At 41.3% G+C, this 17,155-nt stretch overlaps 2 protein-coding genes across 2 annotated transcripts in view; both read left to right on the top strand.

The window, feature by feature from the left end:
* Pdp (pyruvate dehydrogenase [acetyl-transferring]-phosphatase 1-like protein, mitochondrial) overlaps positions 1-17,155 on the top strand; it is a 136,524-nt gene that overhangs the window by 87,438 nt on the left and 31,931 nt on the right. The gene's annotated exons all lie outside the window — the stretch shown is intronic.
* Positions 170-16,791, top strand: LOC117995714 (katanin p60 ATPase-containing subunit A-like 1). Its single transcript, XM_069509079.1, has 10 exons — positions 170-436; positions 668-773; positions 3,917-4,037; positions 7,712-7,842; positions 9,342-9,470; positions 10,114-10,235; positions 11,006-11,185; positions 11,682-11,840; positions 12,324-12,547; positions 14,950-16,791. Exons 1-10 carry the CDS (start codon positions 269-271, stop codon positions 15,146-15,148), a joined length of 1,539 nt encoding a protein of 512 aa, XP_069365180.1. The 5' UTR covers positions 170-268; the 3' UTR covers positions 15,149-16,791.

Genomic DNA, 17,155 nt, shown 5'->3' with positions numbered 1-17,155 from the left:
TGTTGTAACCATAGATTATCGTTGTAACTCTCGACTTGCATATAAATGTATTCTGTGATGGAAGTGGATGGAAACACTGGAGCAAGACCAAGCAAGACTGGAGCCGACCCATATATAATGCACAGAGTACTTTTAACATATATAATGTACTCTGTGAGCCGACCGTTGTATGACGTATCGTTAGCCGATCTTTTTTAAATTGTTGAAACAGTAGTTATCTTTTTTTTCTGGTGGGTGGTAGTTATATTATGCAGCGGGAATAGGAATCATGGAAGTGTTTGTTAGGGATATTTGCGAGAGCACGAAGCTTGCTCGTGAAATGGCATTGATGAACAACTACGAATCGGCGCTGGTGTACTATGAAGGGACAGTTCAGATGATCCATAGGCTTCTCATCACGATCGCAGATCCCAGGCGGAAGTCCCAGTGGCAGGGGGTGAGTTAATTTTTTCTCTAGTAGCTAGCTTATTCAGTTGTGGACTATGTGAGCTGGGTTAGAAAAGTTATTGGCAGTTTTCTGGCAAATCTGTAGCTACCCGGAGTTGTGAGTTGGCAGTTTGGTGCGAAAACTGGATTCAAGTTAATTCATTGCTCTCTCTCCCAACTTCGCTTTGGCCAGTTTTTTTTATGTAAAATAGGGCTCTAACAGTGTTATTATTGGTTACAGCTCCAGAAACAGATCGTGTGCGAGTACGAGCAGCTGAAGGCGACCGTGGCAACCCTGCAAACGTTCCAGCGCGATAGAAAAAAGGCTATCTCTCCGTTGCCTGGTGGTATGTTATACCTTCGATATTGACATTTCACTACATTGACACTACATGCACGAAACGCTTTGCGTCCTCAGTAGCAAACATGGCAGTTCATTTTTATCTACCCACTTGTATTATCTTTTATTACAAAAAGGTAAGCAAATGAGGTAAAAACGACTTTCGTCGATAGTACAGAGTCGCATATTAAAATTCTTCGGACACGTCTCCCGGCGTGAGAGTGACTCGATTGAGCGTCTTGTCGTGCAGGGCAAGGTGGAGGGCACCAGAGGGCGAGGAAGGTCACCCATGCGATGGACCGACCAAATTAAGTCTGCTGTGGGCGGTCCTTTGCACGAGTGTACCAGGCTGTCAGCCAGCAGGGAGAAATGGCGAATGCTCGTGAGGCATATAACATCTGCCCTCAAAGACGTTGCTTCGTGATGACCACGACCGCTCTGCCAAGAGTGATATGACAAAGAAGAAGAAGAAGAAGCAAATGATGTAGGTTTTTATACATGACACCCTTTCATCAAGCTCATAGTTTTATCTTAATCTCAAAATCACCATCTTTACTTAAACCAAACCACTTCTTTGGTTGATTGTTGCATTCAAAGAAATCTTTTCTTGACAGGGGTTCTCATTTCATCAAACTCATACTCCTCGACTCCAACTGACTTCTTCTTCTTCTTCTTCGCTCTGGGCTGGTTTCCGCACTTAAACGTTTCCGTCTGTTGTGCGTGCATTGCCCCTCCCCGCTGAAGTCTTCACTCCAGCCATCCAAGCTCACTCCAGAAGCCGAGTAGACCGCCCAGGTTGCCGAGGGCTTCATGGAATGAGGTCGGGGAACCCAAATGGCGTTCGCGTTGTTCTGCTACGCCCGTGCACTCTAGGACCACGTGCGTCGGTGTTTCGTCGACCTCCATGCATGCCCTGCACAAAGGACTGTCGGTGACACCTATAACGAAAAGGTGTTTGTTTAGTGGGCTATGCCCTGTTATGAGTCCCACCACCTTCCTAAGTTTACCTCTGTCCAGGCGGAGTAGTTTGTTAGTTTGCCGTTTGTCTATGTTGGGGAAAGCCTCTTTGGCTTGCCTGCAGTCTGTTGTGTTCGCCCATAGTTGGGAATGCTCTTTTTGTGTTAGTTCATGCAACCAGGTTTTATACTCACTGAAGGGTATGGGAACAATAGGTTCTGGCCCGATCACCTTCAATGTCGTAGCCTTTCGTGCTAGTGCGTCGGCCGCCTCGTTTCCCTGGTCTCCATCGTGTCCTTTGACCCACCTTAGGGTGATGTCGTTTGACATGGCGAGTGTTTCCAGAGTCTTGTGGCAGTCTTGTATGAGTTGTGAGGTCGTCGAGAATCTAGCCAAGGCTTTAAGAGCAGCTTGGCTATCAGAGTTAATGTTAATTTTAAAGTTTGTTACCTGTCGATTGGCCACGGCTATAGCCGCGGTCATAATGCCCACACACTCTGCTTGGAAGACAGAGTTGTCCTTACCGAGTGCGTGACTTATTCTCATGTTTAGTTCTTGGCAGTAGGCTCCAGCTCCTGTGCCCGTTTTCGTTTTGGATCCGTCGGTGTACACTTCTATTGTGTCTTGTGCTGGCTTCGGATCTAAGTTCTTCTCTGAGTTTATCTTGTAGTTTTTGTCTAGTATGTGTTGTTTTTCGGTTCTGTCGCATTTCCACTGCAAACGTGGTTCTTTGTTTATGCTTTGCCCTAGAATTTTAGTGTGCATTGTGTTTTGTTCTTTCCAATGCCCTGAGGTTTTCAGTCTCAGGGCTGCGAGTGTTGCTTCTTCTTTGATGTGTATGTGTAGGGGCGGAATGCCCAATATGACTTCTAACGCTGCTGTTGGTGTGGTGCTCATGCAGCCGGTAATGGCGAGGCATGCTTGTCGTTGAAATTTCTGTAATTCTTGCTGGGCGGTAGTAAGGAGAGTTCTTGGCCACCATACAAGTGCAGCATATGTTAGTGAACATCTTACTACCGATAGGTATAACCATTTCATTATCTTTGGTTTTAGCCCCCATTTTTTCCCTAGCATGCGTTTGCATTGGTTTAGTATTGCTAGTGATTTTTTGGTTTTATCTTCTGTATGCCTTTTCCAGCTGAGTTTGCTGTCCAGTGTCACACCGAGATATTTTACCTCTGCGGACAGTTCAAGGCTTGTGTTAAACAAAGTTGGTGGTTTGGTTAGTTCAATTTTCCTTTTGTTGGTAAACAGTATCATCTCTGTTTTCTTCGGATTTACTGTAAGTTCGTTTTCATTGCACCATCTTTCTATTAAGCGCAAAGCTCGTTGCATGACTTCGTATAATGTGTTTTCTAGCTTGCCACTGATTAGGATGGTGAGATCATCTGCATAACCAATGGTATAGAACCCACTTTTATTTAGTTTGGTTATCAGGTCGTCAACTACAAGGTTCCATAGTATTGGTGACAGGACACCTCCTTGAGGACAGCCTCTCGCCACTATGCCTTTTGTGACTCCGTTGATGTCTAGTTGTATGATTCTCTGTTCTAGTAAAGCTCTTATCCAGCTGCGTATGGTTTTTGACGCCTTGTATCTTCCCAAGGCTTTGTCTATGCTATCGAAAGTTGTTTTATCAAAGGCTCCTTCAATGTCTATGAACACGCCTAGTGTCGATAATTTGTTTTCGAGGTCATGTTCGATTTTGGTAACAACAGAATGAAGTGCGGTTTCTGTTGATTTGCCCGTACTGTAAGCGTGTTGGTGTGAGTGTAAAGGTAGATGTTTTAAGGTTCTGTCCCTGAGGGACCTGTCGACAAGTCTTTCGAGCGTTTTTAGTAGGAAAGATGTAAGGCTGATTGGTCTGAAAGACTGACTTAAGGAAGCCTCAAGGAATGACTCGAAACCTCCTCATAATTAAAAGTTTGTTCAACTGAAGCCGTAACGAACGGTGCGAAATGGAAACGTGCAGTAAAATACCAATCAGTGTATTGATGGCAGACGTGATAATTTAATCACGTGATCTCTCAATAATCTGATTAGTTGAAGCTCATGTGCGTGCTCGTTGCCGCTTCAGTCGAAACGCATTCTTACCATCTATACTACTGATGTTATTTATACCTAGTCAAGTTTCGATTGTTGTTTTGTTCTTTCCCCACAAAACTTATTCAAAATTTTCTCCATCTTTTCCAGGATTTGATGACCTGCCCACCCGCGAGCAGACCACGGCTCCGCACGAAATAGACCCAAAGATTCGGCCACCGCTGCCCGCCCGAGACGCCGCCGGGCCCTCTTCCACCAGAGTTGAACACAAGTTAATACTACTTTTACTAGTACTTTGGAGTCGTCAAATGCGTCTACTACTGGTTCGGAATGAATTTCCTAACGAACAAAACCAGCAAGAAACTGTGAGGTTGTTATTTTCAAAGAGTCGATTCACAGCTGGGCGGATCGGGCTGGACATGCAGATAGCTAAAATGATGTAGACATCTGCTTAGAAAGGATTTTTGAAAATTCAACCCGTGATTGGGTAAAAAAGAGATTTGAAATTAGTATAGTCCACGCGGACGAAGTCGTGGTCATACGCTAGTCTCTCGATAAACCTCTACGTCTCGGGGCATACCTATACCTCAACGTTTTAGGCTTATTCACTACTAGACTAGTTGATGTCTTTGACTTAATCCGCGTGGAGTTTGGTTTGTAAAAATCTTTTGAGAGCACTTTGATTTTCCGAGATGTCAAGATTTGTTTAGTGTTTGAGCTGTGAAAACGTAACAGACAGACGCTCAACCTTCCACAGCTGGACATTTGTTTCTTGCAAGGATTGCCACAGACTACGGTCTTAAGGCCGCTTGTGAGTTTTGTCTAGCGGCTCCCAGCGACTCCTGTTTTCTTTTTTTTACACTTTTACCTTTATTATATTAGTTTGAATTTAGTCCAGCGCCTTGGGACCATCACGTTTATCGGTTTTTCGAACTATGCGCCTTCCTCCTTTATTGATATTACGTTCAGGTTCTGATGGAGTTCTTCATTTGTTATAAACCACGGCGTGTTAGCGATCGAACGTAAAATTATATTTTGCATTCTCTGTAATATGTTGAGGCTGGAGTCACATGCACTACCCCACAGTTGTGCGCCATAGGCCCAGGTTGGCTTCAGGACTGATGTGTATATAAGCAGTTTATTATCCACTGATAATTTAGAGTTTCTACCCAATAACCAGTGGAATGTTTTGAACCGTATGTTGAGCTCCTCCCTTTTTGTTTTGATGTGCTTTTTCCACGTTAATCTTCGGTCAAGATGTAGTCCTAGGTATTTCACATGGTCACTGTGTGGCAAAGTGTTACTACCAAGATTAACTGGCGGGCAGTTTCCTTGTTACCGAAGCGCGAAAGTTACCTGTACTGATTTGTTGGAGCTTGCCTTAATCCTCCACTTCAGAAGCCAGTCAGCAATCTGGTCAAGTCCTTGTTGTAAAAGTGCAGAGGCAGATGCAGCGTTTTTGTGGCTCACTAGGATAGCAGTATCATCTGCAAATGTAGGCCAGTATGTTAGTTCGGCAGTCGAAACAGGCACAAGATGATTAGAAACCAGAGCTAGATTTAATTGCCTGCCTCGCGTTGTCGTGAGTCTTGAGCCCCAGTACGTATGTTTCGAATTCCAGTCGCCACCTGCCACAAAGCGGTCACCAAATTTCTCAAAGAGCTCTGTGAACATGGCTTCACTAATGTTATGTTTTGGTGGACAATAGACGGAAGCCAAGTTAAAGTATCCGCATTTGTCTTTAACTGCTACGATAGTGGCTTGAATATGGCTTGTCTGGTAATCAGGAAGGGGGTGATGTTTTATGTGGTTTTTAATAATACATGTTCCACCATGAGCTTTTCCATCAGGGTGGTTGGTCAAGTAAGTGTTAAATCCATCAAATTTAATACTACTGTTACTTGTACAATGAGTTTCAGTAATAAGTAAAGCATCAATTTTATGTTCTTTTAACAGTAGCTCAGCCGCTGCTTTATTAGGACTTAAGCCATTTATGTTCCAAGTAGCTACTCGTAGACCTATTTTTTAGCTAGCTTATCGACGAGGGTTGTAATGAGGCTCATTAGAGTGCTCATCTGTTGTAAGATTAAATCAAATTTCTCGCTTTGTTTTATAATGATTTTTTCTAAATTGATAAGGTTATTTGTTGTTTGAGGTTCTTGAGGTTGTGGTTTATTATTCGATTTCAGGGCTTCCGAATAGTGCGTCTTGTCCTTATATGTTGGGTGAACATCTGTTCAACAACCGGGTTACGCGGGTGTTTTATAGTTTGACTTGGATTCTTTATTGGTCGTTTAGTTATTTTCCTTGCCAAGATTTCTCTATAGACCTCACAGCCTTTATAGTTCGCTAGATGTGGGCCGTGGCATAGCGCACATTTTGCAGGTGTGTTTCTATCGCGTTTTGGGCATTCGGATGTTTTATGTGATTGAGTACACTTTACGCAACGGTAGGGTCTCATGCAATAGTTCTGGAGTGGCCGTACTGCTGGCATCGTTGGCATTGTACTACTGTCTTCTTTTTTCTCGGATCTTCAATTATAACTGACTGGTGATATGTATACTTGATTTCTTTAGTAAGTTTGTTGTTTGTATGAGGAAGAAGGTTAACGAAGAACGTATTTGTTGGTTTCCTTTCAGGGCCATATCTAGCATTAACTATTTCACCTGATACAGTGTTTCCTGTTTTTTCTATTTCCTCTTTTATAGCCTCAATAGGTGTTGTGTGATGCAGATTTCTGATCACAAGTCTGCATAGCCTGTTGTCTTTTCTGTTGAATGTGTGTCCAATTAAGCCTTGTTCTCTAATAACAGATATTAGCTTTTTATAGATCTCAACATCATCTGAATTTACTCGTAACTGGTTTTTGTTAACAATCTTGTAATAAAACTTGCTTTTGTCTACAATACCACTTAGCAATTCTGTTAATTTGTTGACATCATCTATACCATAGAGGATAATCGGCGGGGGTTTAGCGGGTCTAGGTTGCTGCTTCTGATTTGGGTCTTCATTCTCATCAACCGGAAGAGAAGAAGAACTGTATCTATTGGTGGTAAGTAATCTTTCAGGAGAAGGGCTGAGTGTGCATTTTTTCCTCTTAGGGTTTCTCAGAGCAGGAATTCTTTGCCACTCCGGTGGGACTACTTTACTTACATTTTCATCAGTATTGCCTGGAGTTTGGTTATTATTGAGTTTGATCTCACTAGAGTCTGATGATTTGCTACCCAGAGATGAGCTTGAGAGATGAGATGAGATGAGATTCATCACCCGCCCAAGAAGGGCGGGTGATGAATAAGCTTGGGTGGAAAGCTTGCTGTACTAAAGTTTTCTTTCCAGTAGTATTTACTGGCATAGGAGCCTGGTCACTCACTCCTATGGAGTCTTCGGTAACATACTTCACACTATCAGGCCCTAGTACCCGATAGCGCCGGGGGCTAGCCGGACTGCATGGCAAATCGCATTCACTTTTATTCGACATTTCCATTTTAAAAAGGGAGGGTTAGGAAGCATACAAGTAGCACTTTCCTAAGGTACTACCGCCACAGCTGTTTAGAGAGGATTTAGTCCCTCAAGGCTAGTGGGAGCCTGGGTACAGGTTATTTGTAAAGACCGCCGCCTGTTACTCGGCGTTGTCAGCTCGTTTAGCACCACCCAGGGGATACGTGTAGGGTGGGCCTTATAGGAGAAAGGTGGTAAATCCTACGGACGCGAGCGACATCATCCCCCACATAGAGACACACAAAGCCCATAGTTAGCGACTATGTTTCGGATTCATATGTCATCACTGACTGTGTGGACAAACGACATCAAACGAGTCGCAGGGAGCCGCTGGATTCGGGCAGCGCAAGACCGTGGCGCGTGGAAATCCCTACAAGAGACCTTCGTCCAATGTTGTTGTCTATCGGTTGACGATGATGATGATGGATTTATTTTGTTTTATTTCAGAAGACCCCCCGTAACCACCACGGTTTGTCGAAGCAACCCTCGCATCAAGAGGACAGCTCCTCTTGTTGCGAGGGTCGACAGGAAAAAGATAGCACAACATCCCAAAATTACCACTTATAAAGCACACAGCGGTAAGTACTCACTATTACTATAAAAATTGTCTGGTGGGAAAGGTCTGGTGCCAAGTTAGCCCGTTATCCATCTTAGACTGTATCAGCACTTACCACTATGACAAGGTGCGATTGCAAGGGCTAAATGGTAATGGAATAAAAAACTAGTATACCTTCATGTTACTGTGCCTTAAAGCCTCTAATAGGTAGGTACTCACGTAGAAATTTAAGTTACTTAGTTCATTATTTTCTTAAACAACTTTAAAACTACGTTAGTACAGCCGTGATGATATTTATAATGGTAATCACTCACGATAGTTTAAACGGTAAAACTTAAAAACATATATTTAAAACACTCAATTCAATTCAATTCCCATTTATTTAAAACACTTTCAATAAATTCTTTCATTTGACATGTTACACGTGACATGGTACACAGTACAGATTGTAAAAGTTTTTTTTTCTTATTTACCTTATACATCTGTATTTGGGTCGCAGAAATTCATATGTGTGCCCAATTTAATCGGTTCAGTAGATTCGGCGCAAACTGCTGTGACAGACAGACAAACAGACACACGAGTGATCCCATAAGAGTTCTGTTTTGGCATTCGGATGTATATAACTCTAGAAATGAGTAGCTATTTTCAGCAATTTAAGCTGCGAATTTATGTGTACAGCTCAGCATATTATGCTACAAGCATATTATGTTTTCTTTGTCAATTTTGTCCTTGACTCCGAAATCATCTGTGCTTTGTGCACTTACTATGACTACGAAGGGTCCTCGTGCACTAGTAGTCCAAGACCATTAGACCCAAGCTAGACGTTAGCGCGCAACTGGGCTAAGCGGCCAAGTGCGCGATAGAATGAATAATTCCATAAAACATCTGGTATAATGCGGCCAGTAATCTTGGACTTGGACCACTAGTGCGTGAAATCCCTTACGCGGACGATACAAAAAACCCAAAAAAAGTTGTTAGAGAGGAAATCGGAGGGCTGTAGAGGCTGTGGAAAACCTAGAGATCGGTAGATTGACGGATTGGAAGACTCAGGGGTTTTGAGAGTTTGGAGCTGGAAAGAAACTGCATCTCACTACCTCCGATGAAAAAGTGTGCTTGACCAAGCTAATCATCCAGAGCTGAAGCGCGTTGATCATGTAAACTATTTGTATGAAAAACTCAACAGCTCTCGAGATTTAATGAAAATTGGTTAAATATAGATTAGACCTAATTTAATGAATGTCTGTGAGTGCGGCTGACAGTCTAATTTATAATTGCATGGATTAATTTAGGGGGTTCTAAAGTCACATAAAATAATAAAATACCAGCCAATGAAAATTAGGATAGGTCTTATTAACTATAAACCATATTTCCATGGTTCATTTCATGTATATTTGAATCTGACAAGTTTTCTATTGAAAAAGTTTATATTCTACTGACAATTTATTGGGATCGATGAGATCTTAGTTTTTGCTGAAACCTTGCTGAGTCAAAAATATAGTTTAAATTATAATTTTGTTTCAGCAATAACTAAGGACAAACAAGAAAAAGATAACAATAATAAAAAGACAGACGACGAGAAACAAAATAAAGAGGAAGAACGAAGATTCCAGCCACCTTCTGCTGCTGATGGCGGCCTGGTAGATATGTTAGGTGTGTTGATATGAAAATACCCCATTTTTTATACTGTGGGTGGTAACAGTAGTGGCACAGGTGATGTGTAAGACAAATACAACAATAACGGTGATACTAAAATATAAGAAAATCAAAGAGGAAGAGGGGAAGATTCGAACCATCTTCTGCGGCTAATGACGACCTGGTAGATATGTTAAGAAAGTCAGTATAAAAGTGTCTCATTTTTAAGAAACTATAACAATAGTGGCACAAGACAAGAAATATTTAAAGTCCAAGTCAAAGTCATATGATTTATTCAAAATAGGTAATAAATTACTCTTTTGATGGTCAGATGTTGGATTTCTAAGATATAGTGGTGATAATTATTACGCAAACTTAAAACTAAAGCTAGGAGGTTTCACGCCCAGGTCTGAGAAGAGCCCACAACAAACTCAGCCGGGTATTCTTTTTATTATCACCACTTTACAAAATTATTGAAACTTATTAGAACTATCACAAGCCACTCATTCCCAAGCTTGCTTATCATTTAAATAATCCTTTACATTATAATAGGATTTTTCAATTAGTTTAAAAGGAGCGAATCGGTTCGAATAACAAACACTTTTTTCATAATATTAGTGAGTAATTTTACTTTATTCTAATGAGTTATACTTTATTTCAGAAAAGGATATAGTTCAAAAGAACCCTAACATCAAATGGGACGACATAGCGGATCTGCAAGAAGCCAAGCGGTTGCTGGAAGAAGCTGTAGTCTTGCCCATGTGGATGCCGCAGTTCTTTAAGGTTAGTTTTCTTCTTCCTGCGTCGCTCCCTCAATTTTGAGAATCGTGGCTCCCTTCTGATATTATCTTTGCTACGTTTTTCCATTTTCCTCTGTTTCGCGCCGCGTGGATTGCATTGCAGATAGGTGTGTCCGACCGCTTCTTTTATTTGGTCTACCCAACGTCTCGGGCTACGTCCGCGGGGTCTCTTTCCTTCGATCTTCCCAGTGACCATGATTTTTTCAATATTGCTGGCGTCCTTTCTTGCGATGTGACCGAAGTACTCGAGGGTCCTCCGCAGACAAATGTTAGTTTTCTACTGTATTTTAATTCTTTGAAAACTAGAAACTGGAATTCCGAATTGAAAGCATACTATTTTGTACACCAATTTGTCCGAGATTTCTTAGTTGTGTTTTTTTTTTTTTTATTTGGTAGCGGGAGCTCTTGTATTGGTCCCGAAATTGAATAGGCTATCAAACTAATTGTATAGTGCTTAACTGAGTAGATTTCTGCGGTAGTGGAGAGGTGCGGGAGGAGTGGCAGTTGTCACAAATTGACGAATCACTGAGCTCTCGCGTCACGTCATCACACCCTCCCGCATCGCTCCACTACCACAGGAACCTACTCAGTTATGCGTTATATCTGTAGCTTTATATTTACTTTTTAGCTGATTTTATTATTACTGAAATTGATAGAGTTTTATTACACGTTTTGGACAATTATTTCGGTAGCCCGGTTCGGTTCGGTTTTTTGGTACCCTGTACCACTTTAGAACTATATATCCATTTTCAGGGTATCCGTCGTCCGTGGAAAGGCGTGTTAATGGTGGGTCCTCCAGGCACTGGTAAGACTATGTTGGCCAAAGCCGTAGCAACGGAGTGTGGCACCACATTCTTCAACATATCATCGTCCACTCTCACGTCCAAGTACCGCGGCGAGTCGGAGAAACTAGTTAGACTGCTGTTTGAGATGGTAAGGCCTTACGCACTCCTTTTGCTTTCTTCAATAGCTCAATGAATCTTGATTTTGAAATCCATGGAACTTACTTTGACTTAACTCGTAATGAAACTCTGAGCAGAGTATGTAGATTCTACAGGTCTTAGCCTTATCACTTACGCCTGTCCTGCGACGCTTTTGCCATCGAGACAATTGACAACAGTGTTTACTGTTGGACAACCCAAGTATGCCAGGTGGAGTCAAACTGAATGTGTTCTCGAGTTATACTGGATTCGACAACTATACTCTATCCATGGAAAGAAATTAGTATAGCGCTCTCTCTGTTTCGTAATCCCATACAAATGACAAAGCCAAAAATCTCAGTGGCCGCTAACCATTTTGAGGCACCAACTAATCACAAACATGTTTCCAAAAACATTCGAATACAATTCGGAAACGTAGTTTCGTTTGTGATTTCGTTTGTGGTTGGATTCGGTTCATTTTTTAAAACTTGTCCTCGTTTCATCGCCAGGCGCGGTTCTATGCGCCCAGCACGATTTTCATCGATGAGATAGACTCGTTATGTTCTCGTCGTGGCTCGGACAGCGAGCACGAAGCGTCGCGACGCGTCAAGTCGGAGCTTCTAGTACAAATGGACGGACTGGGCTCCGCGCACGAAGAACCCTCCAAGGTATTATTTTATTTTTTAGGCATACAGTAACACCTAGGGTCATTGATCCACTAGCTGACCATGTTTTATTGACAACCTGCCTGGCGCAGTGGTGAGCACTGTGGTCATCAGTGGGAGATCACGGGTTCAATTCCCGGCAGGGGATTTGGAATTTTATATTTCTAAATTTCCTCTGCCTTGGTCTAGCTTCGGCAGTGGCATAGTTGCCTGTTTTAGTGCCTACCAGCAAAACCTTGCCACCAAGAGATTCAGCGTTCTGGTACGATGCCGGTACGATGTACGATGACTACACAAATTCAATTTCAAACCCCTATCTTACTCCCTTAGAGGTTGAATTTTCAAAAATCCTATCTTAGCAGATGTCTATAGCTATCTGTATATCAAATTTCAGTCCGATCCGTCCAGCAGTTTGAGCTGTGCGTTGATAGGTCAGTCAGTCAGCTTTTCCTTTTATATATACAGATTTACTGGTCCGTTTTACAGGTAGTAATGGTATTAGCAGCAACAAATTTCCCCTGGGACATCGACGAAGCCTTGCGAAGAAGGCTAGAAAAGCGGATATACATCCCTCTACCCACTCAAGAAGGTCGCGAGATGTTACTGCAAATCAACTTACGAGAGGTCAAAGTACACCCCGAAGTTGACTTGCGCGCCATTGCCGAGAAACTTGACGGGTACTCGGGCGCTGATATCACTAATGTTTGCAGGTAAGACTAAAAGCTTTAAATTAAAGCATGGTCCGCAGAAACACATTTACAGTACTAAAAATATTAATGACTACAACTTGTCTCTTGTGTTACTATGCTCTTCTGGTACTTCATTAGCTAAGCTACAGTTGGTGTCACCTCAAAAGGTCTTTCTTCGACTTTAATCTTGCGCAGTTGGTGATAATATTATATCGGTTTGAATATTTGGCGTCCTGTTAAAAGGCTTCTGACCTTGTACCTGCGCAGTGGGTTATCGATGTATGGCTAGAACTTGCCTAATGACTAGAAGTGGTATGAGAGTCAGCTCACCCACAGGTCGCGGTAACGTATCACTGTTTCATTTCGTCGCAATCGAAATGAAATGTAGTGTATTAATTGGGACTAAAATTCATTCATACTTGATTCTATTGCATCTACACTTCATACTAGAATTAATTTGAAAATTAAAAAAAAACACATTTTTCATAGTATTAAGTCTCCGTTGACCTTTTTCACACCCATAAGCTCATACCACAGTTCACGATAGTTAGAGAACTTCTAACAAAACGTTGAGGCTTCGTCGTCACTGGCAGGCGTCAAATATTAGTACAATTGACGCAGATAGCCCTAAGATGGCCCGGCCCTATTTTTCTTTGATTTTTCGTCACCATAGCCTAAATGACAAATTGTCGATTCGGCATCAAACCGAGAGTTCCCCTAACTCTAGCTCACTCTGCTCATACTGAAAAATAGATCCCACCAAAAATATTTCATGTAAAGGTTGCCAAGACTCACAAGATCATAATGCTTTCACTGTTAAAAAGTTATGAGATCTTTAGTAGAGCCAAGCCCCTAGCTGAGCTTCGATTTGTGCTGCCCATGGGGTTTATCCCAAGTGCAAAGTATACAGGAAGATTTTTTGATTTTGCACAAATTTTTTTTGGTGGTTCTTTATCGTTAATGTTCCACATTTCCATTCATAATTTTGTACCTTTTTGAAATAATTTTTTTACCTTAAAATAAGCAAATCATGGTCATACTATTCGTAAACTAAGCACGCTAGCTGACTCTGACGTTTTCCCTTAAAAAAAAGTACCAAGTTCGCATCTTAGACGATATTAAAGCGCGCAGAGGTCAACGGCCGCTGCGCGCGTCATCGGGTGTGAGTGCGTGTATTTTAATCAACAGCTGAAGATAACGTTTGTAGGGTGACCCTAATCATCTGTTCAAAAGTGGATATCTTTGGTAAACGATAACTTTGGTATTCTTAAGTAAAATAAAGAATAAAAAATACGTGTTAATTAAATTTCGTTTCTATACAACATAAAAAAAAAGTGCAAAACCAAAAAAATCTTCCTGAATAGCTCTGTGCTCTTGACTGTATCACATTTATAGTATTAAATAATAAATAACTCTACTATACGTAGCCTGATTCTACAAGTCCTACATGTTGGTAAAAAAAGTATGGCTTTGCCGTTTAATGTTGAAATCTCGAAAATGTATAGTGGAGCCCATTCTTGATTGTCGCACAAACTATTCCTTATGGGCTTAAATGTTATATCAGAGAAAAATACCACAAACATTAAACGGCCAAGCCGTATGGCAGTAGGAGAATCGTGTGATATTGATAAAAATGAATTGTACAAAGAACTGAATATGTTCATCCGTGTGTACGAAGGAAACGACGACATTATCTTGGTGCTGAAATACATAATTGTACCAATTTTTGTTGTAAATATATCAAAAAATCCCGGGGAGTTCTTTAATTTTCCGTGATAAAAAGTAGCCTATGTCCTTCTCCGGGATGCAAGCTGACTCGGTACCAAATTTCGTCAAAATCGGTGGACAGACCCCCCCAGACCTACTTTCGCATCACATACTTTTCACGAAGGACAAAGGGCCTCGCAAAGACCTGCCGCCCGGAGCCTCGCAATGAGTAAGGCCGCCGCTGCATTTTACGTCTTTTAATTTGTAATCGAAATAACCTTTTGTCTGTAACATTTGTTAGTCTAAGAACGTACTGTATTAACCTATCGATCTCAGATTATATCTTTGTCAATTACCTAGCCTTCCCCCTACCGCCCTTTGGCTGCGGCACCGGAGGGCCGCTTGACGTCTCAAAGGTCTGGTGCCTCTTACCCGCTAATCATCCGGTGATATACCATGGTAACATGCCCCGCGGCTCTAGTAAGTATCGCGCCGCCATTTTGCCATGTGCATCTTATAAATTTCTACTGTGCAATAGGTATTCTATCTCGCTTTGGCATGCCGCGTACCATCGCAATAGCGTGCCATCTCTTTCTTTTTCGTCGTTACATTACATAAAATGAAAGTAACATTTTTCGATTGCTTATTGCTAATACTACATTTTTAGATTTTTTCTCGCTTGGTTTTAAATACCCTATTGTTTTTTTCTATTCCAGAGACGCCTCAATGATGTCAATGCGCCGCAAAATCGCCGGCCTCAAGCCGGAACAAATCAAACAGCTTGCCAACGAAGAGCTCGACCTACCCGTAACCAAGCAGGACTTCTTGGAAGCACTGGCCAAGTGTAATAAATCCGTCTCCAAGGACGACATACAGAAATATCTCTCGTGGATGACAGAGTTCGGCTCTTCTTGATTGACGTAGGGCGATAACTCGAGGATTTTTTATACAGGTGTTAAAGAAAAAACCGGCCAAGTACGAGTCGCGCACCGTGGAATTAGGTTTTTAAAAGTCCCGTGGGAACTCTTTGATTTTCCGGGATAAAAAGTAGCTCTCAGGTCTTTATTTTATTTAATTTTTTTTCTATACCCATGCAAAAAATCACGTCAATCCTTTGCACCGTTGCGACATGATTACAAACAAACACACTCACATCAATACTTATAATAAAACTGTAACTGGTCCAATTCTGTACATTGAAGATATTTTGAATTTTTTTTTTCGAGGGCACTATAATCGATACTGAACCCAAAACTGTAATTTTTTAATTTTTGTCTGTCTGTCTGTATCACGGCCGCGCATCACGCTGAAACTACTGAATGGATTCCAAAGAAACTTCCTTCCTTCCCACCCAGCCACTTCCCGCCAGCCTCTTTGTATCGTCGGTCCATCGTGCTGGAGGGCGTCGCACACTACGCTTGCTTATACCTACGCGGTCTCCACACAAGGACTTTCCGGCTCCAACGGCCGTCACCTCTACGGCAGGCATGACCTGCCTTCTTTTATCCCGGAAAATAGAAGTTCCCACGGGCTTTTGAAAACCTACATCCACGCGGACGAAGTCGCGGGCATGAGCTAGTTTATAATAAGAGTACTGATGAATTTGACGGAGATATTTTGGCTAACCTGATTTTCATAGCATGCATGATTATAATGGATCGCTAATACAGCATTCCACTAAGCTTTATTTGTGTGATACTTCTCGATTGATGTAAGTACATTATTTTAACTGATAAAGCAAATTGTTCTCTTTTTAGGGTTATGAAGTAAAATAAATAACCCCACAGTTAACCATAGTTTGGATGCGAATTTGTATTTGTTTTAATCTGATACACCTGGTGGTATGGTGGTAAGTGATGACGCAGTCTAGTCAAAGATTAAAGCGGGTTAACTTGAAGCCGTGAGTGGTAACTAGCCACGGCCGAAGCCTACCACCAGACCTGCCCCCCAACTGTGTAAGAAAAACGTATTCATAGTTATCGTAATTGTCAACGAATTCTGCCCTTTGATTGGCTGTGAAAAAATGTAAACGGCGAATCAAAGAATTGTTTGACGATTACGATAACGATGACTACGTTTTTCTTACACAATCGGGGGGTGAGACTAGAGACAATGGGGCCAATTCTCTTGTACACAATCTCTAAACTAAACTAAATTAACAGGTCTAAATCTAGTGCTATCCTTTTCCGCAAGCAACATTATGAAAGGGATAGCAATAGATTTAGATTTGTCATTTTAGAGATTGTGTACAAAGGAATTAGCCACAGTATAGAATTAAATTGAAAGAGTACGAACTAAGCTAAGTAGTGTAAAATAGTCGAAATCGAAAATAACATAATTGAAATTTCAAAAAACAGAAGTAATAAAAATAAAATTCCAGAATACGTAAAATCAATACTATTATCGAATATTAAGACAAAATTATTAATTTTTTAAACTCATATTTTTTGTAAATAACTGGTGTAAGGATGTTAATTTTATTTTTTAAGGAAAAATTATTGTTTTCGATTCCGGAGATCCGGAGTTAAAAGAGATGCTGAAATTTTCTATAAAATAAATAAATTGAAAAAGTTTAAATAATTATTTCTGTTTAATTCTTGAATTAAATTTGATTGGCGGGAGTTAAATTCCATCGTTATATTGGTAATTATCAGTATTATGTCAAGATAAGTACCATTATCCATTCAAAACTCCCGCCAATCAAACACCACATTCCTACCTAATTTTTGTTGGGCACAGTTGGCATCTGTGCCCAACAAACCTCTGTGATAGTAATTTATTGCGAACTAGATGATGCCCGCGACTTCGTCCGCGTGGATCTAGGTTCTTAAAAATCCCGTGGGAACTCTTTGATTTTCCGAGATTAAAAGTAGCCTATGTCCTTCCCCGGGATGCAAGCTATCGCTGTATCAAGTTTCATCA

The sequence above is a fragment of the Maniola hyperantus genome, chromosome Z, assembly GCF_902806685.2.
Source record: "Maniola hyperantus chromosome Z, iAphHyp1.2, whole genome shotgun sequence".
Taxonomy (NCBI): Eukaryota; Metazoa; Arthropoda; class Insecta; order Lepidoptera; family Nymphalidae; genus Maniola; species Maniola hyperantus.
This window is presented reverse-complemented; position numbering and strand designations above follow the sequence as displayed.